We start from the raw sequence: 26885 nt of genomic DNA, 5'->3' as shown, positions 1-26885 counted from the left end.
CTAGGGCCTAGTTCACACAGCAGGTCTTAATGCTCAATTCCGATTTTTTACACAGATCCGATTTTTTTGTTTGGCGGTTCACATTAGTTTTTAAATGTGACCTATATCTGACCTACATTGATTCCCGTGTGAACAGTCCACGGCCTTGAACAGACCCGCATGCGCAGAAGAACAATAACAAAGACGTCACGCGTAGCGCACTGTTTACAGTGTTGTGCCGAGAACACTGAACACAACTGAAATTAACCATGGATACCGTTACAGCATGCGTTACAACCACAAATGAAGTTAGCCTTTACTACGGGTTAATTTTCAAGTATTTGTGCAGTGGAAGCCGGCGACGGTATGAGCAAATGGTAACGAGAAGAAGGATGAGGAGAAAGAGAGCCAAATGTTTAGCCATGGCTCTTTGTGGAGCACTTGCTGTTACATCTGCACAGAGGTGTTTGTGGATGCGGAATCGAAGTCAGGAGTGGTGGGATCAGGACGTGAATGGCCGCTTCACAGAAACGGAGTTTCTCCAAAACTTTAGGATGTCGAAGGCCACCTTCAGTTACATCTGTCAGCGCCTCTCCACCAGACTCGAGCGGCAAGACACCCATATGAGGCGACCCATCCCCCTGACAAAACGAGTCGGAGTTGCGCTGTACTGGCTAGCAACAGGCAGTTGTTACCGCACACTGGCCAACCTCTTCGGCATTGCGAAGTCCACTGTCTGTGGCATCATCCACGACTTCTGCCAGGCCGTTTGCCAAATCCTAATGCCAGAGTACATTCAATTACCTCAGGGTGATAATCTCCGGGAGATAATTGACGGGTTCCGCCAAAGATGGGGTTTCCCACAGTGCGCCGGAGCAATAGATGGGAGTCATATCCCCATCATTGCTCCTGAGGAAAATCCCTGCGACTATTACAATCGTAAAGGCTGGCACTCAGTCATTCTACAGGGGATTGTGGACCACAACTTCTGGTAAGCACTTTATGAAAGAACCTCTCTTTTATATCTTTTAGTTAATTGTGGTATCATCGTGCACTAGTGCTTTAAAGATGAGTAAACGATTAGCATTTATCTACATAACTGTTTGCATGGTATTGAAATACTCAATCCATGTCCCATTAATAGTTTCACCAACATCTACACGGGGTGGCCTGGGAGTGTCCACGATGCCAGGGTCCTCAAGAATTCCCACATCTACGCACTGGCAGAGAGAGGGGAGCTTTTTCCACCAGTGAGTTTTTTTTTCTGTCACAGACCCCCTCCCCTGTATTTGGAGACAGAGCATATATGTCATTTTAACATTGCAGTTAGTTACAATATTAGTTAGGGGAAAGAAAATGGGTAGACTTACACATAATTTACACATAATTTATCTTGTAAATAAATTTAACTGATGTAATATATTTCCATCATATCAGGACACTGAGGAGATCAATGGTATCCAAATACCAATTATGCTGCTTGGTGACCCTGCGTACCCCCTGAAAACCTGGCTGATTAAAGGATACACTGACACAAACACCCTGACAGAGGCGCAACGCTACTTCAATGAACGACACAGCAGGGCCAGGATGACAGTGGAGTGTGGGTTTGGCCGACTAAAGGGGAGGTGGAGGTGCCTAGGGAAGCGTCTGGATGTGGACATCTCCACCATCCCCACCATCGTCAGTGCATGCTGCACTCTCCACAACATGTGTGAGAAGCGCGGTGAGGCCTATGAGGAACCTGGTCAAGCTGTTCAGGATGAGAGAGGAGCAGAAGGAGGTCTTGCACAAGATGTTCAGCCAGAGAGAGTCAGGGAGGCACTGAAAGAGTTCTTTTATAGCCAGCGTTTAGGTGTATAAAAATCTAAGTTTGGCTCTTGCTCCCTTTATTTTGCCCCACTATGGAATTTGACAAGCTCATGTTTATTATTCTTCTGTTTTGAAAGAGCTGTTTAGAGCTCCACAGTGTGAGTAGTGAGTACAGTACTTAACTCACATTTGACCCTTAGAAATAGATATGTGAAAATTTGGAAACATAATGAGAGCTATTACCACATGGCTTCTAGTTCAATAACAAAAGCTTTATTTGACACTGTTGAACATGAAAACACTGAACAAAGTTTTCAATAAAAATAATAAAGTGCCAGTTCTGTGTAACAAAGTATGTACTGGTGTGTTTCTATGTTGTTATTGGAAGAGAATAAGTTGTGGAAAATAAAATAATTTAACAGTTGTCACAGACATATTACAGATATTCTGATCTAGGTTACAAAAATATTCTTCCATACAAGGGTTTTTTTTATTTGTATATATAAATAAAATACAGCTTGTTTCACAGTTCTGCTCTGAAAAAATGGCTAACTTGTGTTCAAAATGAAATTTTAACAATAACCTATATTGGAATTCTTATGTCTGCAGGTTTAATAACATACATAGCAATATAAGAACTGTAAACTCAACTAAATTCTTGTGCATAGTGCAATTCATTTAACAAGATTCTAATCATTCTTCAAAATACTGCTTTAGTTTTCCTCCTCATCTGGAGGTTGGTAGAACGGTGCTGAATGTGCAGAGGCCTGGCTGAAGGGTGCACGCTGAACCAGATCTCGAGGGTGTACTGGTGCCTGATTGAAAGGCTGAGCCAAATCTGGGGAGTGTGCAGGACCATAGTTGAAAGGTGGAGCCTGAGCCAGATCGTGCAGGAAGGACAGAGGCTGGTTGGATGTCTCGCCAAATGGATGAGGCTGGGTAAAATTATGGTAGGAAGGTTGAGGCGGCGGTGGTCTGAAGTTGCAAAGGCTTGGAGGCTGGCCTGGTGCCTGGAAGAAAGGTGGCTGTAGGGGCTGGTTTGACCTCTCCATAAACTGGGTGAACATGGAGAACATTTTCATCTCATGTTCATGCTGCGCTTTTTGCATCTTTAAGTGAAAATCGGTGTCATCTTGGTGGAGGGCATTGCTAATCTTCTCAGCAAATACTTCAAGGGTTGCTTCCATTTTTGATTTTCTTTTTCTGCTCCTAGCAGATGCAGCTGTAAAAAGGAGAACAAGTGTTTGGTAGAAACTATTGTAGCATAATTCTAAACATAAATTGCTAGGCTACCAGCAGAGGTTAGAGATAAGTAGAAAGAGAAAGGGATGCAGTACAGTACAATAATGAGAATACAGAAGTGTACAAAACAGTAATGGGTGAATTGGTTAAAGCTCGTCTCCAGACATATAAGATGTATATAAACACTATTCTCGTTAAATTCATTGAAATTGCATATCCTTCTCCCTCAACCCCCCCCCCCCATTAAAATCAGATTTTCAGTGAACAAAAGATGTCCACTTTCAGCAGATGCAGATAAAAACAGAATGCACATACATAATTCTGTATAGTGATGCTCAAATATTCAAGTGTAGGACACATTTTTGACTGAAGGGGAACTTAAAGCATCCAGCTAAGCAATCAACAGTTAACTTGTGATTCAACAAAAAGTCTGATCAAAACAAATAACGTTTTGGATTCCTTACTTCCACAGGACTTGTTAAGTGTTGTGTTGTCTGTACTAGGTGCAGATGAGGAGCTTTCTTCAGCTGAAGAAGATGTACTTTGGAGTGACTCAGGGGTCCTTGCAGGTCGCAGTGATTCAGGGGTCGTAGGTGGGAGTGACTCAGGGATCGAATCACCTGGCACAAACAATGACAATTAAATGCTATAATGCTATTATAACATAAAACATAGCTAAACAGTGCTTGCTACTGTGATCAGCAGGATGTCTCTGACTGACAATGAACGCAATGTTATATGTGCTACAAACAGCTGAGAGGCAGCTACCTAGCCAACGTTAGCTAACGTTTGTTAACTTACCTGTTTCGCCGTCATCGTGGCTGCTAGCTGGACTAGCTGTGCTCCGCGGAGTTTCAGACTTGTCTTCTTCGCCTTCGACAGCGCTGTCAAGCAGCACTACCGGCTGAGTGCTCGGTTTGTCGCCAAAAATGAGGTCGAGCTCGTTGTAAAATGGGCAGATGATCCGGCCACGGCCACTTCTTTTATTTGAATCTCTAGCTTCTTTGTACTTTGCTTTGAGGCTCTTCGCCTTTCTCTGACATTGCAGCCAGGTCCTCCTGTAACCGCGCTCAGCCATCTGTTTGGATATGTGTTCATAAACCGACCGATTCCTATACGACCCCACAAGCTTCGCTTGTATGGAGGTATCACCCCAAATACTGATAAAGTCCAAGACCTCACTGTCCCGCCACTGTACACCTCCATCGTTGTTGTCGTCCATCTTTACTCTGAAGTTGTCGCTAAGGAACCGCCGCACAATTGTGACGATTGTCGCTCAGTCGCTCTAGAGTGACGTAAAAGTCGCATTAAACGCGACATGACTGTTCAGACGGCGGGTGCGTTGCAAAATATCAGACACGTATCCGATATAGTACCACCTCTGAAAGCGACCCAGGTCAGATTTAAAAAAATCGGATTTCAAGTGACTTGAGCTGTTCACACGCTCATGAAAAAATCAGACCTGGGTCGTATGTAGGCAAAAAGATCGGATTTGGGTCGCATTTCACTGCTGTGTGAACTAGGCCTAGGTCATCCCCTGTCCTCTGACCAGGCCTGCAGACACACACAGAGGTTAGTCAGAGTGAACTCACCACCAAGATTTCATGCATGCACTTCATTTTTTATTATTACACAGCGCTAAAATTAGTAATGACACAACCTAATGCTAAAATACTGTGTTTTGAAAGGAGTCACTACAGATGATTGTCAGAAAGGTTAAATAATTGGGTTGTAACATTACCAAAAAATCAAGGTATGATAATACCACAATACAATATTTAACACAATATTAAAGCAAAGAAAAATGACAACTTAAAAAAAGTCCTTTATTAAAAGGTGCAATATGAAAGAATTGGCCACTTGTTTAATTCAAATATGGGGCAGCATATCACCAGAATAACCTGCAGCTGCTGAAAACTGTAGCTGCCATTAGCTTGTTAGCTCAATTAGCCATGCAGCTAGTGGTTAATATACTGTTACATCTCAATTAAATAAGCTTTTTGATTTTTATTATTATTGGTTGTTACTGACGATTTCCTGAGGATCATACGCAGCAGTGCGTCTGGGCCGATCTGAGCGAGGAAGAGGATGGTCTCTGGCAGCTCTTCCTCGCTCTCCCTCTTCTCCTCCTCACTAGGCAACGGCGTGTCCTCCTCCTCATCATCAAGAAAGCGGTAGAACAGGTACTTGTCCTGGAAACCCAGCTCCTGGTCCACTGAGGAGCAGAGCGTACAACTTTAAACACATGTATTGTGTTTGCCTGAAGCAATTATAGTTGTTTTCTTATCTCAGAACATCATTTCAGACATCTTCTTTGAAGCGTATGAATTTGAGATTCAATCTATATTTTATGTTCCTGCTTCAAAACTTCTAATTAATTCCCACACTGGTATTCAAACTGACACTTTCACTGCGATTGATGTTCAGATTTGGTACAAACACCACTCAAATTCAGAGTCGAACAGAGACACTTTCCTTTAGTCAGAATTTCCACTCTGGATAGAAATGAAACTGAAAAAAAATGAATTTAGCAGCATCCAGTAGCCCTTTTCCATACACACGTTCTGGCTTGGCTTGACTTGTACATCAGCCCAGTACAGCAGAGATTTGCATTTCCATTTCCATTACAACAGGGTGAACATCTTTTAACAGAAGGTGAACTTAGCTCAAGTTGAGCAGCTGTAAAATGGTGGATAAACACTTTGCTTCCTATACATTCTTCACAATACAATCCCCCATTATTTTGTTATTTTGAATCTTTTATTATGAAGCAGCAAAATCAGCAAGTGTTGGGTTTTCATTAGCATGATTTGACACGACTGTTAGGTTTGTCAATTCTGGACAACCGCAGAGACATGGCAATGCAACATAACAGCCTCAGTGGACGAGGACCAGTGCCCTCTGTAGATACATGCTCATTCTCAGGTAACAAAAACACAAGGATTCTTATTTTCAGGTGATTGTACACTATATTATGTTCAATTTCTGTCATATTCTGCAAATAACCCTTACACACTGGGCCTTTAATTCTAATTTATGTATTTAATAATACACACTGTTAAATAGATAATGTGAAGAAATTATCTCTCCCCTTTGTTCGCTTTTGGCTGCTTTGTAATTGAGGTTTCAGAGCTGACAATTGTATCGTAACTGTGAAGTGCATGGAATTAGACTAAACAGCTTACAGTTACACTCAATTTGCAGCAGTCAAATCTGGCCTTCTAATGACCTCAAACCGACTCTTTAATAAAAATTTATAAATATGAAAAAAAAGATGAATAAATAATAACTTCAAATGAGAGAGATTTTAATTTTTTCATCTACTAACGCTGCCATACAGAAACATCAGATCATCATTTTATTAGTGGGCTAATGAGCCCATTAATTTATTATGTCTGTCGATAAGCACACATATTTATTTTTAAGTCAGGCTGTTCGAGCCTAATTTATTTAGGAGTCAAACTGAAGTTAAATGCAAAACTGTGTTTACTAAAACAGCAAGCAACTTCTAATAATAATCTAAAATTACACAGGTGTTTTTTTTTCCCACTTGTGAAAACTAAAGCTGCATTGTTTTACACATTTAAATTCCCAACTTTACAGGTCAGACACAGGAAATGTAAATGTTCTTACTTTACTTTTTTCAAATCTGGCCCTTCAAGAAGAGTAGTTGAATAGACCTGGACTATATGATGACAAAGCAATAGAAAAAGTTTGAGTTACCATGGTTGAGCACCCCTTCTTCTAGCAGTGCTTGCCACATCCCAACAGCATGGGACCGTGTGAGAACACAGGCACTCTGCAGCACCAACCAATCCACCAGCTCTGTGCCTACACAGCATTGTCTGCAATACACACATACACATTTGTACAATGCTGGATGTTTGCATAATTCTGTTTTAAACACACAGCTGTCATTATAGACAAACAAACGCCTGTACCTGTATGTCTTGAGGTGGTACTTCCTGTCTCTGATCATGTGCGGGGCTCTGGACAGGATGGCGTTGCGGAGAACCTTCCCCGCTCTCTGCAGCTTCTCTGAAGGAACCTGCAGGACATACAGGGACGCCAGGGTAGTTTAGCAAACTGAGGGAAGATTCACCACTTTTTATATACATGTCCAGTCATTGTTGATGGTAAGTCACCTATTGAAGCAATAAATTCCAACTGCATCACTGTGATATCAGTGGATGCAGGAAGAACAACAGCTTGATAAATCAAGCCGCAAAATCTTTCCTTGTAAATATGGCACGCACAGGAATTTACTGGTCCAACTGTCTACATTTACCATCAACACTGTCGAGACATCCACATAAAAAGTGCTGTATTTCCCTTCAACTGCAATCCAAGAGTCAATATTTGCAAGACCTGTGCTGCTTCCAAGTTATAACATTTATACAGACAATGGTAAAAGAAAAATCCATCTGAGACCACATTCTGTAGAAAACAAAACAAAAATGCTATATTATCAGTCAACCTTGAACATGGGTGAATACACTGTAATATTTACTCTCTGAACAGACCTGAACAATGGCACAGATCTTACTGCTCATGGAAGCTAATATTACAAAGTCAAGCCCCACCCCCGCCAAAAGAAATTATGAATTTTTATTTGTATTGACGCGCTGCAGCAGGTGAATGTGAATACTTGTGGCACACACAGCAGCACAACACAGCACTCATACCAGTACAACTGTATCCCCACACACTGTGAATGCATACAAGCAAGCACATCCTATACAGATCACACCTGCACCTCAGACACAGAGAAAAAGGCAGATGTGTGTACACACACAGCTGCTGAAGAAAACAACAAAGGAAGGTATGGTAATTGGGCAGATGGGATCTTTCTTCTGTGTGCATGCATTAGCTAGCATTAGCATATCTACAGAGGATCACAGCTGTGAGTCATCACTTGTCTCTTTGCGGAACACACACACACACCTCCAAAATTCATTCTGGCACTCACGTTCATTCACAAACATGACAGCATGCAGCAGCACACAATTTTCTAACACTGTGTGGTCCAGTTCATTGTCTTCTCTCTGCGCTCTACAGAATTTTTAGACATAAAAATGACTAATGGCCTAGCTCGATCAAAAAAAAAAAAGATTTGGTTGCTTCACCCTTCATGCCCTGTCCACACCGATCTATTGACACAAACGATGAAGCGCAGAGGAATCCTGCCTGAGGACTGCCTGAGCCACACGGTATATTGGTTGTGAGTTTGTTTCATTCATGCTTTGTGTGCCACGAGGAAGGCCACAGCTCTCATTCATTTATAGCATCACATTGCCATGCTCAACTTTTTTTTTTTTTTTTTTTTACTTCCTTTACAAATCCAAGAGAGACCTTTGGGTTCCAAGCTGTGAGCTGTAGAGTGTTTACCTTGTTGTGAGCTTTGTTTGCAGAGTCTGAGTTCATGTTGTCCTTGTCTGTGAGTCCTGAGGAGAAAAAAACTGTTGTCAACCTGGTTAAATTGAAGATTTTTACAGATAGTTTTCATTCGCCAAAAAAAAATAGAAAAAAAAATGCAACCTATTTCATTCTGTGGCTTTGATACTAAATAATAAAACACACATGGAGGAGTGTGAGCGAGAGCCACTGCTCAGCAACGCGCTTTCATTCAGTGGCACAGTGCACACCCACTGGGCTGGACAACGAGTGCACTGAGCTTGAGGAGTGGGAGGTAAACAGGCTATTTTAACATTTAACTCGGTGAATTGAGGAGGTTTTTTTTTTCAACCTGAGCTGCCGGTTGTTGGAACAGTTTTATGTTGAGTTAAAAAGGCAATTAAACTTTAACTATTTCAGTAAAAGAGAGAAACTTGGATTTAGATGCTGTTCTGTAGAATAAGGAAAGCTAGCACTTTATTTAGTTCACTTTGTTTATTTATCAAGTGTAACACAGCGAAGTCACTGCTGACACAAATCTCCCAGCTGAGACTCAAGAGGACAGGAGGAAATTTTAACATATAACCAACCCTAATAGGAATGAATAATATGGATTTTTTTTCAGTTGATACTGATAATCCCCTGCTTCTCATGGCCAATACCAATAAGATTACAGATAATTTTACATTTTTGTATTTTAAAAAGTGTATATAACATGCACTTCTTGCACACCTCAAGGTAAGAATGGCTTAGATGTAGTTACCGACACTGACATCACTATTACAACAAAAAACAAAAAACAGACCTGACTCTTCCAATGTTCATTTAATTTTTTCCCATTAATGGCCCTGATATTTATCATGCATCCCTAATATAATATCTTGAAAAGGAATCAGGAATCTTTACCAACATTTTTTTTCATTCTAGTGTGTGGGTCTCTACTTACTGTCATTGTTGGATCCACTCTCCATAGCTCCATAAGGAGGGGCCAACAGTCCAGCCAAGCTCTGACGATACTTCTACAAGACAAGACACACACGTCAGAATTTATGTCTTACTGTCTTGAAAACATTTACAGCTCTATTACTATGACGGATCATTTATAAGACATCATCATCTTTTAAACATCAAAACCCATCTCTCTAAAACACAGACATTGTGTCAGTTTCAAACGCACACACTTGCTGCAAGTGCCTCTCAAAACAAAGCCCTTTGTACAACCAAGATCATTTACATGCAGAACAACTAACATTATATAACACACACACACACACATACACACACAGCAGCAGCATTTAAACCAGGGTTAATGAGTGTGTGCAGATGCTGCTCTTACAGCTGTTACAAACAACAAAGGGTGTTCGCATTTCTGTAGCAGAGACACTGAAACACACACAGCAGGTCATTTTGAGCCTGAAAGTGCCAAGTTGCTCATCTGCAAGGTCATTACCAAACAACCTATGCCCTCAGAGGACCGCAGGAACACACACACACACACACACACACACACACACACACACACACACACACACACACACACACACACACAGACAGCAGGAAAGACAGAGAGAGGATCTGTTTGACCTAAAGTCACAAACATCCCCCTGTCGATTTCAGTCTCCCGTACAAACACACACACAAACAACCGGGACAAACGCTGCAAAACAATTTCTGGAAGTTTAACTTTCATTTTGTGAGAGGACAACAGAAGTAAATATGAGAAAATATGACAGGGAAACACGTTCTAGCTCAGAGGACACCACAGACTATTACTACGTGTTACAGTCGGATACAGTCACACTCACCTGAGGGAACACGCTCAGCTGCTAATACTGGAGGGACTGAAACCCCGGAGAGCTGCCCTCTGCTCCTGTACAACTCACACACAAGCCACCGGATAGCATCCTGCTCAAAACAAGCTGCTCTCCTCCTTTCTTTCTTTCTCTTTCTTTCTTTCTGTCCTCTCTCTTCCTCTCACACACACACACACACAGTCGCCCCAGTGTCTTTCTCAGTCTCTCACTCCCTCTCTCTTGGCACGATCGAGCCAAGAACCGAACCACTTTCTCTCACAGGTTACCACGGTGATCTGAGTCTCCGTACGACTGAGCTACTCCAGTGGAGGAGGACAGAGAGGCTGGGAGGGAGGGAGGGGGGAGACAGAGAAAGGCAGCGGGGGAGAGAAAGAAAGGAGTAGTGAGGATAGAGGGAGGCTGGCAAAAGACACGGCACGGCCAACAGAGGAGAGAGGAAGTGGGCAAGAGAAATGTGGAGCAGGTGAAAGGGACAGGGGGGTAAATGCAGGAAAAAGAAAGTGAGTCCAGGCCAACCAGCCATCCGCTGTAAATAGATGTACCGATCCGTTGTTTTTTTAAAGTTCTGATCCGATTACAATATCTGAATTTGGACATTTGCCGATACTGATGTTATACTGATACCAGCATACTTTTTTCCTTGATGTTTATGAATATTTATTATTATTAATCTGATTACATAAGGCTGAAACTGAAGGATGTCATTACACAAGTTACATTACACAAACTACACAAGCTTTGCAGAATTTGCCTTCACTCCAGCTGTGTCGCAGCACAGAACATGTTTCTCTTATATTACAATTGCAAATGCAGAGTGTTAGTGGAAAGTGCTATTCAGCTATCAATTTGCACTGCTTTAACATAACACTTGGCAAATACATGGTGTTGTAGAATATAGAATGTGGATCTGTGTCACTAATGCAATGCCCGATGAAAGCCATGCCTCAATGTCGGCGCCTGGCATCAGTGTTAGACCGGATTGGTCCCATTTCTATTGGTAAACTGTGTTTACACATGTCTGTCACGAACAACGAAATGTTTTATGTTTACACCCTGTTTATTCACCTCACTTTCACTTGGTGTGTGAATTATGGAGCAGCGGTGCTTTCTTTTCTTTCATCCTTTCATCAAACACATGACTGCATTCATCTTGTAGCTTTCTAGTCCTCACCGGCCACACACAAGCACATGCACACAAATTAGCCCATGCACACACATAAAACACAGAGATCTTTTTACTACGAGCTGAATAAGATTCAAAAGAGGACAACCTCGGGCTATGTTTTCTGCTTTATGTCTTCGGTCCTAAAATAGACGGCAGAGAGGGAGACTGAGTGCACTTAGTTGACAAACAAACACACTACAAGCCAGATAATAAGATGGCACACACGCTTTAAAAACCAATTATTGTCCTATCTCGCTTTTATATATGTTCCTGTTTTGTAAAATGGAGATATCACATTTCAGGAAATCCAATTTCATCTAGTAATAATCATACTGAAGAAGTCATTAGCTTTTTTCATAAGTGGCAGCAATGAATAGATAAATACGTTTTGTACTGACGCCGAGAGCAGAAAAGCCACTAATACAGCATTTAAAAATCTTTTACAAGGTTTGTCAAAACGGTTGTCGAAAACAACACTCAAAACACTATTCATTTTTCATTCATAATAAGGCTATTATGATTTTTTTTACACATTTATTGCTCAGCTCAGATTTGTTTTTATGTTCATTGCTCAGCCTTGTTGAATACTTGATCTTGATTGAATTAAACAGTACACTGCTTTGGATGCAGGTCAGATCAAAGACTCTGGAGGATGTATATATACAGTATATATTCATATATACACACCCATTTTTTATACATTTATTTTTTAAGCATGTTGCCATGTAATAAGCAGGATGAAGTATAGTAAGAGCAGGTTATTATTGCTAAATAAACCCAGAGAGGCGAATGCAGGCCATTAATGCAAATCAGAAGGGTTTATAATAATGATGATAACATAATAATGATAATGAATTACCCCTAACATTTTTATTTATTTATTTACTTATTTATTTACAAGTTTATTTGACAGGGAATACATATAACAAACATAAACTCCAATACTTGAAATCTGATGTCATATTCACAAAGCTTCCTAGTACAAAGAGTTTCTCCCAGTAATGAAAAATCCTAAGAAAATTGTTAGATTGTGACAATTATTGCTGAGAATTTTCCATTAAAGTTAAGAGTAGATCTTGGTAAAGATAAAAGTTATTTAAAAAATAATACAAGTCTTAAAACTTAAAAGCGCTCCTAAGGTGAAAGACTGTTAGGAGCAGGGAGGAGGACTTATAACAGGCTTAAGAGTTTCTTAAACAGAGGAGAAAATGGCAGAAAGTGAAAGAGGAAGGAGAAATATTCCTCAAACGCAGAATGAGGGTGAGTTAATGACACGATACCGGCTAAATCGCGCCGAGATAATGTTTGTGATCAATCTTATTAGTTGTGCTCATATAATAATGGTAATTAACTTTATTTATATATCACTTTTCTTAACAATGTTACAAAGCGTTTCACAAGAGGAAAAAACATGATAAATCTCCCACGTAACACTATAACTCCAGAAATGAAAGTTCACAATTGTGACGCAGTTTATTGAATTTCCACTGAATGTCCACACCCTGCAGGCTCACAAAATGGCATTCAAGGACGTAGTGTGCTTCCCCCATTAATATAAAATATATAAAGTGCTAAAATTACCAGCACGGTAAATTAAAATAAGCAAATAAATATAACAACTATCAGTGTATGAAAAGGCTGCAGTACAAGTAGCCCTGTGTTTTCAAATATGTTGTAAACTACTTTTAAAGTATGGCTGACAACTTGCTAGATTTTTTTTGAATGTGTCTAAAGATAGGTTAAATTTTATAGTAGTGAACATCTTTTTGATGTGTTTTTTAAGTTAAACCTGGATCCAAAATAACTCCAAAAGTAATTGAATTGATTGACAGTTCCATTTTTCATCAGACTGAGTGACCTCTGACCTCTATGTGAACAGAAACAAGCGAAAAACAATAAGTATGAAAGCTATAATGTACTATATATGTGAAAAAAAATTAAGAGAAAACATCAAAGAAAACAAGACCTGTTGGATTTGACAATGCAAAATAGGAGATTAGAGCCTGACAAAACAGGGCAGCCACTTGAAGTCTGTGAGCGCCGACTGTGACGCTACAGTAAACTAATCCACTGCTGTGCCAGGACTTCCTCTCTGAGAGCGACCCAGTGAATGGAGCGGGTAACCTCAACAAGGAGGCCCACAGAGAGGCCACTACTACAATGCCAACTCTCAAAGGAGATGCCAGGCCACGGCCACGGTACTGAGTGCCGATTCTTCCAGCCTGTATGATACAGGATCTGTTTGCAATATCTGATAACGGCTGCTGACTGGGAGTTTCTATATTCTGAACATGAATCATCTTAGTTAATCAATACTGCAGTATTGTTGGCTGTTTCCCTCTTAGGTACACAGTGATGTGTTTTATTGATGGGAGTTATGTCTGCAATATACCAGTATTAACCAAGAATGTCAATACTCTTACTTGTAATGCCTGCAGCGACTGACCTTTGCATGGTTAAGCACAAAAGGAAAGATGACTTTTGCAGCATCTGACCACATTGTTTTTGCATTTTCATTTGATGAATATTACCTCAAGTTGATATAATCAATTTCCTCCTCTTTGAAAAGAAAATGGAAATTTGATCCTTATGTATTGAGTGGACACCAGCTGCAGCATGTCCTCTTAAAACAGACCTTTTTTTATGTTGATATTTATGATGATACGAAATAGGAGGGTAAACACAGGCGTTAACGATAATATTATATAAGGTCCCATTCCATTTAGTGTAACAGAGCCTTTCTGGTGAGCCAGCAAGCACAATAGCAGCACCCTGACTCTGTTTGACCGACACCTGTGTTTACCCTGTTTACCCCTATTTCATGTCAAAATGGCTGCTGTGGAAAAGATCCATTCACTTCAACTTTAAATGTGCTTTGATGTCTTTAGAAAAAAACAGATACTTGTGGTTTTATTCTCATTCTTTATACGAATATGCCATTTATGTTGTCACAGCAGTAAGAGCACAGGTGTGAATTATGATGTGAATTACTAGAATGGAACGTCACATGAATGGAGCTGTCAGTGTTGATCAGTGCTTTTCATGCAATTACCTATCAAAATACCTGCTGTGAAACAGGCAGTTTAACTAAGATTTTAACCAAACTATTCTGTCTATAGATGTAAGATCACGATATTTTTCTTCAGACATGCGCTGGATACCCCAAGTAGGCAGGGTTGGAGAAAAGAAAAAAGTACTGGGAAAATCGTGAAATGCCTTTGAACTCAACTACTGAGAAACTGACAGCTCATTTCAATTAATTTATTCAATTTAATATTTCGATTCTGACACCCCTAAAATATGAAAATATTATTTGTTCAAGCCAGCTTCATCTGCTTACTGACTACTAGTCCGACTGCCTTAGGATACTGTTTAACCTCCTCTATGATTTCAACACAAACAAAAGTACTGAAATCAATCCAACTGATCCCAGGCGAAAACTTCAGCACACAGTTGTTTTATTCAAGCACTAACATGCACTTATCACTTTTAAATTCTCACTATACTTCCTAGCTAACACTACAGTACAACACAGACAAAAAATAACACTTTCTTGCCTGACTGAGTGATGTGGGTCAGAGATCTCCTTGCACAAAGTCATGTATGACAAATCCCCTTTCCTTCTCCTTGGACTAATTGTGACTGAGTGAGACCTTGTGTGAGTGAGTGAGTGAGTGAGTGAGTGAAACTACAGGGTATAGCAGACTCTTTGCCTCTCAAACCAGATGAAACCATAAAAAAACAAGTTTTAATGATGCACATGCTCTCTGTCGTGCTCACAGCCTTCTTTGTACAACACTCTCAGTATTGAAATTGGCAGCACTTGGCTTCTCAATGCTAATGCGTACATCAACAGCTCTGGAATAAACAGTGTGTTTAATTATTTTTTAACATTTTCCCAATTATGCAAGTAGGTTGCTAAATTTACTTGCCCAACATGGCATTTTAATTGCCCCAGGCATTTGTTTGGTGCATCGTCCCTTGTACCGTAAATGCTGCACTAAGTCCAGAGTAATCTCTGAAAACAACAGACATTCAGTTCTACAAACAAGCACACACAGGCATGTCCTGTACATACACACTCCTCTCTCTCTCTCTCTGTCTGTCTCGCTGTTGAGTGTCACCTGAGGTGTGTGTCTAATAGGTGGAAAAGGGGGCACTGTTATGGTGGACAGCCCTCTTGTGGTTAAAGGCACAATTACAGAGGAAGGTTGTCTGAAAATTGAAGTCTCTGTGGGGAATTTTCTCCAAGCTGGAAACCTTTAGGTATGCTGCCGAGGCAGAGTTCAGCTCATCCTCACAGCCTCAGCAGCTCATACAGTTTTTTTTTTTAACTCTATCTTTGTCTCTCACCTCCCAGAGGCTCTTGAACTCCCTCTGCTCAATACGCAGCAGCTCGCTGGTCTCTCTGCTGACAATGGTAGCATGGCGTGGTGTGTTGTCCAGGATGGACTCCCCGAACGCTGTCCCGATCCCCAGTGTACAGATTGTGACTGCATCCTGCACACAAACACAATATATTTGTTTAAACAACTGCTTGTTATCTGTATGTTTTTTAAAGAGTCCCACTGCACAGAATAATAACGGTTATACTGATTCTGCTTTTGGCTAAATATACTATACTATACTATACTGATCTCTAATTAACATGAAATGGGTAAACAAAAACACAAGAGCACAGGCCAGAGCGGAAATACTGCAGCGTTGTTGGCAGGTAACAACGTATTAGTATTTCAATTTAGTATATTTCCTAAATCTATGATGACATGTCATGTACATTTTATTATTTTTTATAGTAAATATATTGCAGAGTCCTCCAGTAATCAATTAGTCTGTTAATTGTTTGGTCTATTAACCAATAACATAAACAGTTACAGTGCCCATCACAACTTTCTAGAGCCCAAGGTGATGTCAGATCATGTTTTGTTTGACCAACAGTTCAAAATTCAAAACTATTCAGTTTACTAATGTCAAGCCAAGGAAAAGTAGGACATTCACACAGTTTAGAGACAAGAGAATGTTAGGGTTTTTTTTTTTATTTAGATCGATTATCAAAATAGTTGCCGATTCATTTTCAACTAATTGCTGCAGCCCTAGACACAACTCAGCGGCAGCACAAAGATAGATCCAAAGGTTTGCTTTATAAAAATGGACAGACATGAAGAACAGACAGATTAATATATGTTAATGAATGCAAATCAATTCAAATATGAGGGACTAGTAAACGGAGTCTCCTGTAAGGAAAATATCTGTGGGTGCTGGAAATAATTGGACAGGCTCGAGGCAAGCAAACACACGTACACATGCACACACACACATATACCCACGCCATCCACTGATTTAGACAAATATTCTGTATGCTATGGAAACCTTTTCAGCCGTCCAAACTGACATTTCAAATATAGCCACAGAAACTAGGCCACCAATGGCACTTTAGGGCTACATACACATAGAAAGAACATTTCACAATGGAAGCGCTTCTTATCTCTGTCTTTAACCCAGGAACAAATCCCCTCTCCTCTCTCTTCTCCCACACGTCATTCTTCTCCTCTATATGTACAGTATAACCCTGTTTCCACACTCTGCCATAAAGGGCATAACAAGTAGAGGAAAGCACAGCTCTCAGTGGACTTGTTTTCTGTGCTGTGGCAGCTTTGCTCTGGCATATTTAAACAGGGAGACATGAGCTAATGGACTAGAACAATGTCAGCATTGAGGAGAGTCGTGCAGGACCAGGTTTCCAACATGAGGAGCACTTGTAGAACAAGCCCCGATCTCCACAGAGAAGGTTACGATAAAAATAAAAAAAAAAATAGGACAAGAGGGGATAGGAAAATGGCAGCCGTGAGAAATCATGCATCTTCACAAAAATAGAAAGCAAATTACAGAATGAAGCCCGTAGTGTCCGTGATTCAAGATTCAATTCATTATTCATTCATTCATTTGTGATTCAAATGATTTACTGTACAGGAGACACACAGCAGACACACAGCAGCACAAAAGAAACTAAGCAAGTTATTGTACATGAAGCTTCAGTTTGACTTGAGCCTACCTGGTGATTGGCAGTTTCTGACACTTTGACATCCAAAGAGCCCGAGAGGACAGCATACCAGCTGGTGCCTATGTCTCCCTGTCGAAACACTGTGGACATTAAAATACATTAAACACTGTCAAATGCTGGTGAAAAACATCTCACTCACATGCATTCACAAAAATGTATTCCAGTTCCCTAATGTCATATAATAGGTAAGAAAACATAAGATTTTTTTCTCTAAATTGTAGAAACTATGAAAGATTTTGTCATCTTCTATCCTTAAAGGGATATTTCAGATTTATGATGTGGGGTTGTATCCTTAATCAGTGTATTACTACAGTAGATGACAGTCAACATGCCCCTAATTTGGAGAAGCAGCAGGAGTCCTGGTGCAGGAAGCTAAGCAATGACCTGCTGTGGACAAACGCATCAGCAAAATGTATTTAAAAAAACATTAGTATCAGTTTAAGTGTGAACTATAGTTCCTGGTCTACCACTGCCTTCATCGGTTAATTTGTGTGGCTTCTGTGTTTTAAAAGTATACTCTGGATTCACTGAAGTCACAGACTTACAGACTGAGGCAGCGGTAGACCTGTGACTCCAGTGTTCTGTGAGGTAAAATTTCCATTTTTGTAAAAGGCATCTGGCTGAGCATGACAGAGTGATATTTGTCTGATATAACTGTGGGTTCCCGGTGGCAAAAATACCTTTCGCTTTTGTGCTGGTACTACTCTCTGCTATGTCAACCGCCACCTACTGCAGGTAATACACGGACTAATGATAAGTATCATGTACAATCCCAGTTCAAATAATCCAAACTATCTCTTTAATTGAAATAGAAAGAAAATGCCTACTATATATCAACTAAAGAAAGAAATAATTGTTGCAAATGTTACATCCTGAAACAGTGGGTTTATTTATCAAAGCAAAGATGCAAGACATTCACTGGTTACAACTTTTTTTCAAATGTGAAAGGGATATGAAGGGGATATGCAGCTTTTCTCTCTTTTATAAGAGTGTACTATTAATTATCTATTGAATTAATTATCTATTTGGATTCTGGGGAATTACTGTGGCACTTGCACAGCTTTTTTGATATTTTATAAACAAAATAATTTTTATAAGTAGTAGTATAAGTAATTGGCAGAATAATTGATACTGCAGTAATCTTAACCATAAAAAGGCATCTGCAGTAAAGTGATCAAATGTGCAAACATATATAAACCTAAGGAGAAGGTGTTAAAAAGGCTTGCATAATTTATATGCGGAGACGTGTTTACACATGAATTTAAATGACTGCACTTTGCATTCCAGTGCATCATGCCTCAAACACCAAAAGGATCTTCTGCAGCATGACATGTCATATAATATCATACAGTATACTGTATATACTCTATAATGAGTCTTTTCTATGCTTTACTCTAGAGCTACAGTGTGAGCCTGACAGCCTGAGAAGCATCTATTGTCATACACATAACCACAACTGTTACATTTGTGTGTGTGTGTGTGTGTGTGTGTGTGTGTGTGTGTGTGTGTGTGTGTGTGTGTGTGTGTGTGTGTACATGTACATACACGTTATTCCCTTCTCCAGGCATTCGTAGAAGGCACAGGCGCAGATCTGCAGTAAGAGCGGAGGTGGGAACCTATGGAAGGCTTTGACCTCTCTCAGTCTAGTCAGAATAATGTCCACATCCTCTCCTGAGCGCTCCGAGGGCCTGTGAACGAAACAACCATTCATTAGGTCCAACATAAGTTCTTAAACAACCATATGAGTGGTTACTCATGTTTTGGCCTATTAACTGCAAAAGTGGTGTAAATAAACCAATTAACTGCAGGATGTAACTTGTTCACTCCGATGGATTATCAATCTCAAGCGAGTCCATTTCTGCACGGAGGGTAAGAAAATCAATCAAAAACCTACATTGTGCTTTGCAAAGTGTCTGGCAGTGATGCTAAATATTTGCAATTAGCAGTTAATGGACTAAAACAAGAAAAATCGGTGGTATTGTCCTTTAAGATAAAAGGTGGCTCTATTGTTTTAGCGTTATCTTTACGTGTGTGTGTGTGTGTGTGTGTGTGTGTGTGCGTGTGTGTGTGTGTGTGTGCGTGAGCACGCTGCTTCATTGTTCGGCCTGGTGTCTTAACGATAACAGTGCAGAGCTGCAGGCGTTACTTCTCTCGGCTCAGACCCCCCACAGGGTGTTGATGCAAGATCTCATTTGTACTGCTGCTATTTCTAATACGCTTAAATCTGAGCGTACACACACGCACACACACACACACACAAGCATTGTAGGACATCTACAGGGGCGCACAGACACACGAACCCACAGAAGTTTGATCTGAGAGCTTAAACATTCTGTTCAGTGATGTGGTTGGTGAAAAACTACAAAGCCAAAACATCTCAGAGTAACACACACTGCTTTTAGCCCCATTCATTCACTTATTTTGCTTATGACTCATCCTTCCATGTGTGTGTGTGTGTGTGTTCATACAGAATAGCTAATGCACTGTGGGCTCCTTCCTTCACAGATGAGAGGCTGTCTATCCCCTCTCCTCCTACATCTCCTTCCCCTTCCCCTCGCTTCAAGCTTTCTCCTCTTTGTCTGCCTCCACTAAACACTTCTCTTATCTCCATCCATTTTTCCTCCCCTCTCTCTTAAGACTGACTTGTGTCTCTCATGAGCATGATAGGCGAGATAGGAACGAACAAATGGCCCCCTTTCTCTTCATTATTCTAGATTATTTCGCACCAGTTGTTAGCTGCACATCAGAGCATTTCCCAATAATGTGTGGAGTTCCCCAAGAGTTGATTCTCAGACCTCTGTTACTTAATCTTTAAATACTTCCAGTAGCAGATATTACTCAGAATTTTAAGGCTCCATATCACACACAGACACACACACACATAGCTGTGTCACCAAATGAAGAAACTCAAGAGCTGCAATGATTAACTTCTCCGATTAAATTTTCCAATTTCAATCTCTTAAATCTGAATATTTGCTGGTTTCTTTATTCCTCTGTGACACTTTGGATTGTGGACAAAAGACGACATCCACGAATGTCATCTCAGGCTTTGGAAAATACTGCAACATTTTTCACACCTATCTGACATTGACAGATTAATTGATGATGCAATAATCATTAGTTGCAGATGGATGTCCCAAAATTTTCTCTGTTTAAATGAAGAAAAAACATTGTTTTGGGGACCAACAAAGAAAGATTTAAAGTCTGTGCTCGCATCAATAGTCTATCCTTGACAACTAAAAATCCAGCCAGACACTTCTGTGTTATTCTGGATTCAGACCTCATTTTCAGTAGTCACATTTAATCAATAATTAAAATCTTCTTCTACTTCTACTACCTTAAAAATATTGCAAGCATCAGAGACTTAATGTCAAAACAAGATTGAGAGAAACTTGCACATGCTTTTATCTCTAGCAGGCTGGACTTCTGCAATGGTCTATTTACAGATCTGACTAAGAAAGCAATCAGACAGCTCCCACTGATCCAGAATGCTGCTGCCAGGGTTGTTACAAGGACCAGAAAGGTTTCGCATACAGCTCCCACTCTCAGATCACTTTACTGAAGACCAGTTTCTTACAGAATCGACTTAAAATTTTACTGCTTGTCCTTAAATCACTGAACAGTTTAGGTCCAAGATACTTATCAGATCTACTGACCAAGAATGAACCCTGCAGACCTCTTGGGTCAGCTGGTTCTTAATTACTGTCTGTTCCCAGAGTCAAAAACTAGTAATGGTGACACTTCCTTTAGTTTCTATGCCACTCACATGTGGAACAAACTGCCAGAGGAGCTAAGACTTGAATCAATGCCGACTACTTTCAAATCCAAGCTATAGGCCTGCCGTTGCAACTGCTTTCATTAATTTTCCTGAAGTAAAATTCATCTTAGCTTATTCTATTGCTTTTATCCCCTGTTCTTTTGATTGCTGTTAATTTTGTTATTAACTGCTCATTTTTCCCTCACCATTACTGGCACGTTCACATTTCCCCTCCATCCATTAAGTCCCACCACTGCTAACACACCCGCACTCACTATCCTCCCATTATTATCCCTTCATTTATGCTTTGCAAGCTCACAGACAGCGATGACTCGCCCCTTTTACCCACACGCACATGTACATACAGGGATAAACACACATATATTTGTGTCCTCAAGCTGTAGCAGATTGTCCTCCATATCCGGGACGGTACTCCCAAATAAACACAGACTTTAGCCTAAAGGTCTGCACGGTGCACGACACATCTTTCCAGTCTCACAACATCTGCCATGAGCTTGGGGCCATTACAGACGGGTCTTTTCTTTCTCTCTATGTCTTTTTTATCCCCATTTTTTTGTCTCTGACTCATCTTCCCATCATCCTCCTACTGCCTGCGTATTGGCCCTCGGTGTTCTGACTGAACGTCATATCCCACTGTAGGCTGGGTTAATGGTTTAGACAGGTGGACTCCCACATGCCGCAACAGGGAGAGACAGGGCGGTTAACTCTGCAGGGTTGAATGGGTAATACCAGCGTCACCCTTCACCTATCCGTTTGCAGTGAAACCGTTAAGATCCGTCAGTTATAATCCCCTGGTTAAATCCTTGTTCCCTCTTGTCTTTCTCTGCTCCTGTTGTCCTCTGTGTCTGCTCGCTCCCTGCCTGTCCAGAGGAATTTGCTTCCCCCATTAGCGTGAGGCGGATGTGACCTGAGAGCTGTTCACCTGATCTTACTGTTCCTCCTTCTCTCCTCCTTGACTTCTCCCTTCCTCAGCCTTTTCCTCCCCCGCTGTTCATGTCAGCAGAGATCTCAGCTTTCAACCGCAAATTATGGACAAACGCAGGATTTACAAATCGGCCAGTGTGACACGCTGAAGAGAAAATTGAGAGACACCAGACGGTTCTGCAGATTGTTTTAGGAAACACCCATCTGGAAAAATTCACTGTTTCCAGACAAAATAAATCATAGGTTGATTTGTGGCTGCCAACCGAAATGTCAGACAGCCTCAACACAAACAGATCTCCCAAGCTGCCAGCTTAATGCGCTACTGTAGCAGTGAGACATTTGAATGGTATGTACACACAGCTCCTTTGACACCCAGTAACAACCTGACATCGTGTTAACAACACTGAATATTAATCAGTATAAACACAGCACAGTTTTCATTTTACCATTGAAAATTACTCATCAAATTACTCATCTAGCCTTGACATATTTGAAAGTTAACCTACATAACATATTTGCAAATAGTGATGACTTACCACTTTTTCATATCTGATTCAATACAGATACGGCAACCTTGAGTTTCTGCCACTACTGATACCTTCTTTTTCCCTCTGTTGAGCAACTAAGCTGTTAATGTTATATTTGTATGGATGCATTTTGCACAACTTAGCCTTCTAAAAATGATCATGCTCAAACTGTGAAACATATTCTACCCAAAGTTTAGTGAGCCCTAAGCAGATACAGGGTATTTTTTTTCGGCTCATCCCTATTTGCAAAACAACCTACATATCAGTGATGTCTGCATGGGACAACAGGTTTAACTCCGAGGACTTCTTTTCTCCTTGTTTCTGTCTTGGACTTTCCCATGTCATCTAAAAGTGTGTAAACTGGTCACATTGCTCTGTGCTTCCATTTTCCTGCAGCAGAGGGACATTAAACTTCAACCAGCATCTGGACCGGTGCTGCGTGTGTTGACTGGAACGTCTATTACCTGCCTGGGGAAACACTGAACCAAACAAATCCGATCTTATCTCACACACTTCACACTCACTGGCAATAAATGTCTCTGGTCGGATATACGAGAGACAGTTGTATCTTAACCTCCGTCCTGCTTTTACGTTCCCCTTCTCCCCCGCCTCTCACTCTTCACTTGCTCACGTCAACAGTTACTGTAAGATGAAAGCTACCAAACACACACACACACACACACACACACACACTGCTGGATATTGATTGAATAAGGAGGTGCATAGCTGAAGAGCACTGAGTGCTCTACAATAAGATCCTGTCCAGTCTAATATTACGACCCAGGCTGCCCTTTCAGACACCCACCTACTACTGTTTACTAGCTGTATTTAGTTTAAGATATTCAGTAGTGCAGCATGCTGCCTGGTGGGTGTTTTGTTTTAATTGTAGACACCAGATTGAACAACAAATGTAAGAATTTTAGTAGAGTAAGGATCACACCTTTCTCACAATGATTTTACATCATATTTTACCCAATTTAACCACATTTAAAAGGATAGTTTGGATTGTTTGAAGCAGGGTTTCATCAGGTTACTCATGATGTGCATTACCTACAGTAGATGATGGTCAGCATGCCCCTAGTTTAGAGAAGCAGTAGGAGCACCATTGTAGGAAGCAAATCAATATACTGCTGTGGACAGGATCAGGAGCAAAATGTATTTTAGTCATTATAAAAAGTGTTTAAGTGTACACTATTTAGATTATTTTCACTGCTGACAGCCTTTCCCAATGGGATGCCATTATATGAGCCAAATATTGCTTTACCTTGATCAACTAAACACTTCAAAAAGTGCAGAACACAGGAGTTGTTGATCTGCTGTTGCCATGATAGGTTAGTTTGTTTGTGTTACTGAATAAATTTGGTGAAGCTTGCTTCACAATTTTGCCAGTAGAGTCTGGTTGGTATGGAGAGAGACATATTTGGCTTATAAAACAGCAGTGTCCCGTCAGAACAGGCTGTTGGTAAGGTAAAGCGATAAAAATATTGCTTAGCTTCCTACACCACTAGTCCTGTTGCCTCTCCAAACTGAAGGTGTGCCAGTTTCCATATACATCAGACAATACACCGACTATGAATAAGTGCCTCATACAACCCCACTTCAATTAATCTGAACTGTCCCTTTAACAACAAATTAGCAACAAATTACACTCAACTAATACAGAAACAATTGGGCAACTAAATGATTAGTCACTCGGCTGAAAACTGCTTTCAATTTATTTTTAAAGCAAAAACACCAACTATGTAGTGGTTTGAGATTTTTAAATGGGAATATTTGGTGGTTTTCTGAGTCTTTTATTATAGCAAACTGAATATCTTTGGTGTTTGGACTGTTGGCAAAACAAAATGGGTATGGTCAACATGTTGGGCTCTGGAAAACTACGATGGGCATTTTTCATGCTGACATTTTAGAGACCAAGCAATTAATCAAGAAAAGCATCACCAGATTAATCAATTGTGGATTAATAATTCTCAGTTGCAGCCCCACATTAATGGAAGACAAATACAACAGCACACTGTATTTACATCATGCATCTAATCTTATTACAGGTGAGGATGAGAAGACAAGATGGTAGCTTCAGGTTGCCAATGGTAACGTGAGGATGTGTCATAGTGAGGTGTGTACTGTATGTGTGGGTGTAGGAGCTGTGGGGTGCATGTCTCATGAATCATTGCTTGTTTCAGGTGTGAGTTGTATCATCTACAGTAATTAGCGTTGCCATTTCATCTTGTTTATTTATTCAAGGCGACTCCCAATAGATACCAGCTATGCCTCTTTTTTTTTGGCACAGTGTGCTTGCAGCATGAGACCTTGAATGTTAACTGGGCAGATAAAGCAGCATGGACTAAACACTGCTGCTTCTGGATTGTGACACGAGGATGAGACTTGTTAATAAAGATACTGTAAATTAGCTGTGCAGTCATTATAACCTGTGCAGTCAGTCCAGAAAAAACACAGGATCACATGCAGCAACGTTGTGGCAAAAATTGAAAAAAAAACAATCCACTGACCTGCCTCTAATCCTCATTTCGAGGAAACCACTATGGTAGTATTTTAAAAATGTATGGCTATTTGATTTAAGCCGACACATAAACCATGTGCGCTATATCAGCCACCTATCACAGCTCATGCAGTGCAGAGACATCCCAGTGAACCTCGAAGCCACCAACGCCTTTCTGACCGAGCAGAGACAAAAACAGCTATTTTTTAAAAAACACAGTGGGTGTATGTTGTCATGCACTGCAGCCTTTGAGGGGAATATATTCACTGAAAATGAGAGGATGCTCAAAACAAGGCGTATCACGCTATTATTGCACACTCACACACTGCACACGCAGCCGATCGCCGGTTGCATTAATCACGTTGACGCGGGTGAATGAAAGAGGGGTCGAGAGAAAACACAATCGTCGCTGCGTGGGGATGCGCACGGCGTGGAAGTGTCTGTGGAGTGTGCGTTTATTCACCCACCTTTTATCCAGGCAGCAGATCCACTCCGCCGACGGAGACGAGTTCGGGGACGTCTGCACCGCGACCATCTTCCCCGGCCGAGTGACGGTGATCCTACCGGAGGGAGAGGCGAGCAGAGGAGGCTTCCCGGTTGTCGGTGGTCGTTAATGAATGTGAGCTCCGGCTGCGCCCCCTCCTTCCCTCCCCGCCCCTCCGCTTCGAGCTGCTTCTGCTGCTGCTGCTGCTGCTGCTGCCTTCATCATGGCATGCAGATGACTTGTGTCAGGCTGCCTTAATGGGCTTTTTGTAGGGCAACTGGAGGGCTCACAAACAACACAATGACATACAGTACAGTGCAATGCTTGGAGACATAATTAAACATTGAATATATTAACATGTCATTCTTTGGCCCACTAAAGGACACATAATGCTTACAAGTACAGTCAGGAAGCACATTTGAGTGATAATGAAAATCAACAAACTCAACAGGAAACCAATCCGGGCAAAAATAAGTGGTCAACAAGGAAGGAAAAAGAGCTTTTGTAGTGGCTAAATCAACTCAAATATATATTTTGGAGGTGAGACTACAGGTGTTTAGCAGTGGTGTGCTCATGGGTGGGGAGTTCAGGGCAGGGCAGGTCAACACACAGTTGCCCCCCTGTCATTCAGGTCAGCAACAAATGCCTCTCTGGGTAGCTCTGGCGGTGCTACAGTTTGAGGTTAGGTGTAAACATCCATCAAAGCAGGGAAAAAAAACTAGGATGCTATAGAGTACACTGGAACGTTAACAATCATAACATTCATTTTCCAACGAGCGGCTTGTCTCACAAAAGTGATTTGCGAGGAGCGCTTACACGCTGGCTGCAAATGAGGCAGTGTCTTATTGCACAAACCGAGCGTTGCAAATTGCACATGCTCTTGCCTGCTCACGCCTGGTGAAAGAAAGTAGTAGTGTACAGAAGAAACGCATCTAAAGAAAGAACTGTCTTTAGAGTGGGGTTGCAAATATTGTGCATTTTCCTGAACTGATAGTTGAACATGTTAATAATTGATTAATCACAAATAAGGTACAAATGTAGATCTTTGTCTCAGTTTAAGTTTCTTTAAACAATTCTAGTGTTGCACATTATCACATGAAAGAATTCAAACAAATAAATCAAACTATAAGGCTCAAGCATCAGCTCTTGTCCTGCTATCATTATTCAACAAGTGGCTCCACCAAACAAGTGGGGCGTACTTACTG

General features: G+C 40.9%; 2 protein-coding genes across 3 annotated transcripts in view; one reads left to right on the top strand and one right to left on the bottom strand.

Moving 5' to 3' along the window:
- Nucleotides 1–25912, bottom strand: part of LOC146317506 (rap guanine nucleotide exchange factor 4-like) — a 38971-nt gene extending 13059 nt beyond the window's left edge. Inside the window, exons 1-10 of one of the 2 annotated variants that reach the window (XM_084731914.1) lie at nucleotides 25664–25912; nucleotides 19013–19155; nucleotides 17459–17547; nucleotides 15760–15906; nucleotides 9374–9446; nucleotides 8422–8477; nucleotides 6975–7081; nucleotides 6757–6878; nucleotides 5065–5248; nucleotides 4559–4587 (exon numbers count right to left, since the gene is read on the bottom strand). In XM_084731914.1, coding sequence (XP_084588040.1) covers nucleotides 4559–4587; nucleotides 5065–5248; nucleotides 6757–6878; nucleotides 6975–7081; nucleotides 8422–8477; nucleotides 9374–9446; nucleotides 15760–15906; nucleotides 17459–17547; nucleotides 19013–19155; nucleotides 25664–25731 — 1018 coding nt within the window. In that variant the 5' untranslated portion in view covers nucleotides 25732–25912. Of the gene's footprint in view, nucleotides 1–4558; nucleotides 4588–5064; nucleotides 5249–6756; nucleotides 6879–6974; nucleotides 7082–8421; nucleotides 8478–9373; nucleotides 9447–10232; nucleotides 10475–15759; nucleotides 15907–17458; nucleotides 17548–19012; nucleotides 19156–25663 lie in introns of those variants that run through there. The other variant, XM_084731915.1, reaches the window with a different exon arrangement.
- LOC146317507 (uncharacterized) lies at nucleotides 8–2128 on the top strand. Its single transcript, XM_084731919.1, has 3 exons — nucleotides 8–970; nucleotides 1124–1229; nucleotides 1417–2128. The coding sequence occupies exons 1-3, from the start codon at nucleotides 249–251 to the stop codon at nucleotides 1840–1842; spliced, it is 1254 nt and encodes a 417-aa protein (XP_084588045.1). The 5' UTR covers nucleotides 8–248; the 3' UTR covers nucleotides 1843–2128.
- Nucleotides 25913–26885: the final 973 nt, after the last annotated feature.

This window comes from Lutjanus erythropterus, chromosome 12 (assembly GCF_056507025.1).
Source record: "Lutjanus erythropterus isolate fLutEry1 chromosome 12, fLutEry1.hap2, whole genome shotgun sequence".
In the NCBI taxonomy this organism is placed as follows: Eukaryota; Metazoa; Chordata; class Actinopteri; order Lutjaniformes; family Lutjanidae; genus Lutjanus; species Lutjanus erythropterus.
Note: the sequence above shows the minus strand (reverse complement) of the source record. Positions and strands in the feature narration are given on the sequence as shown.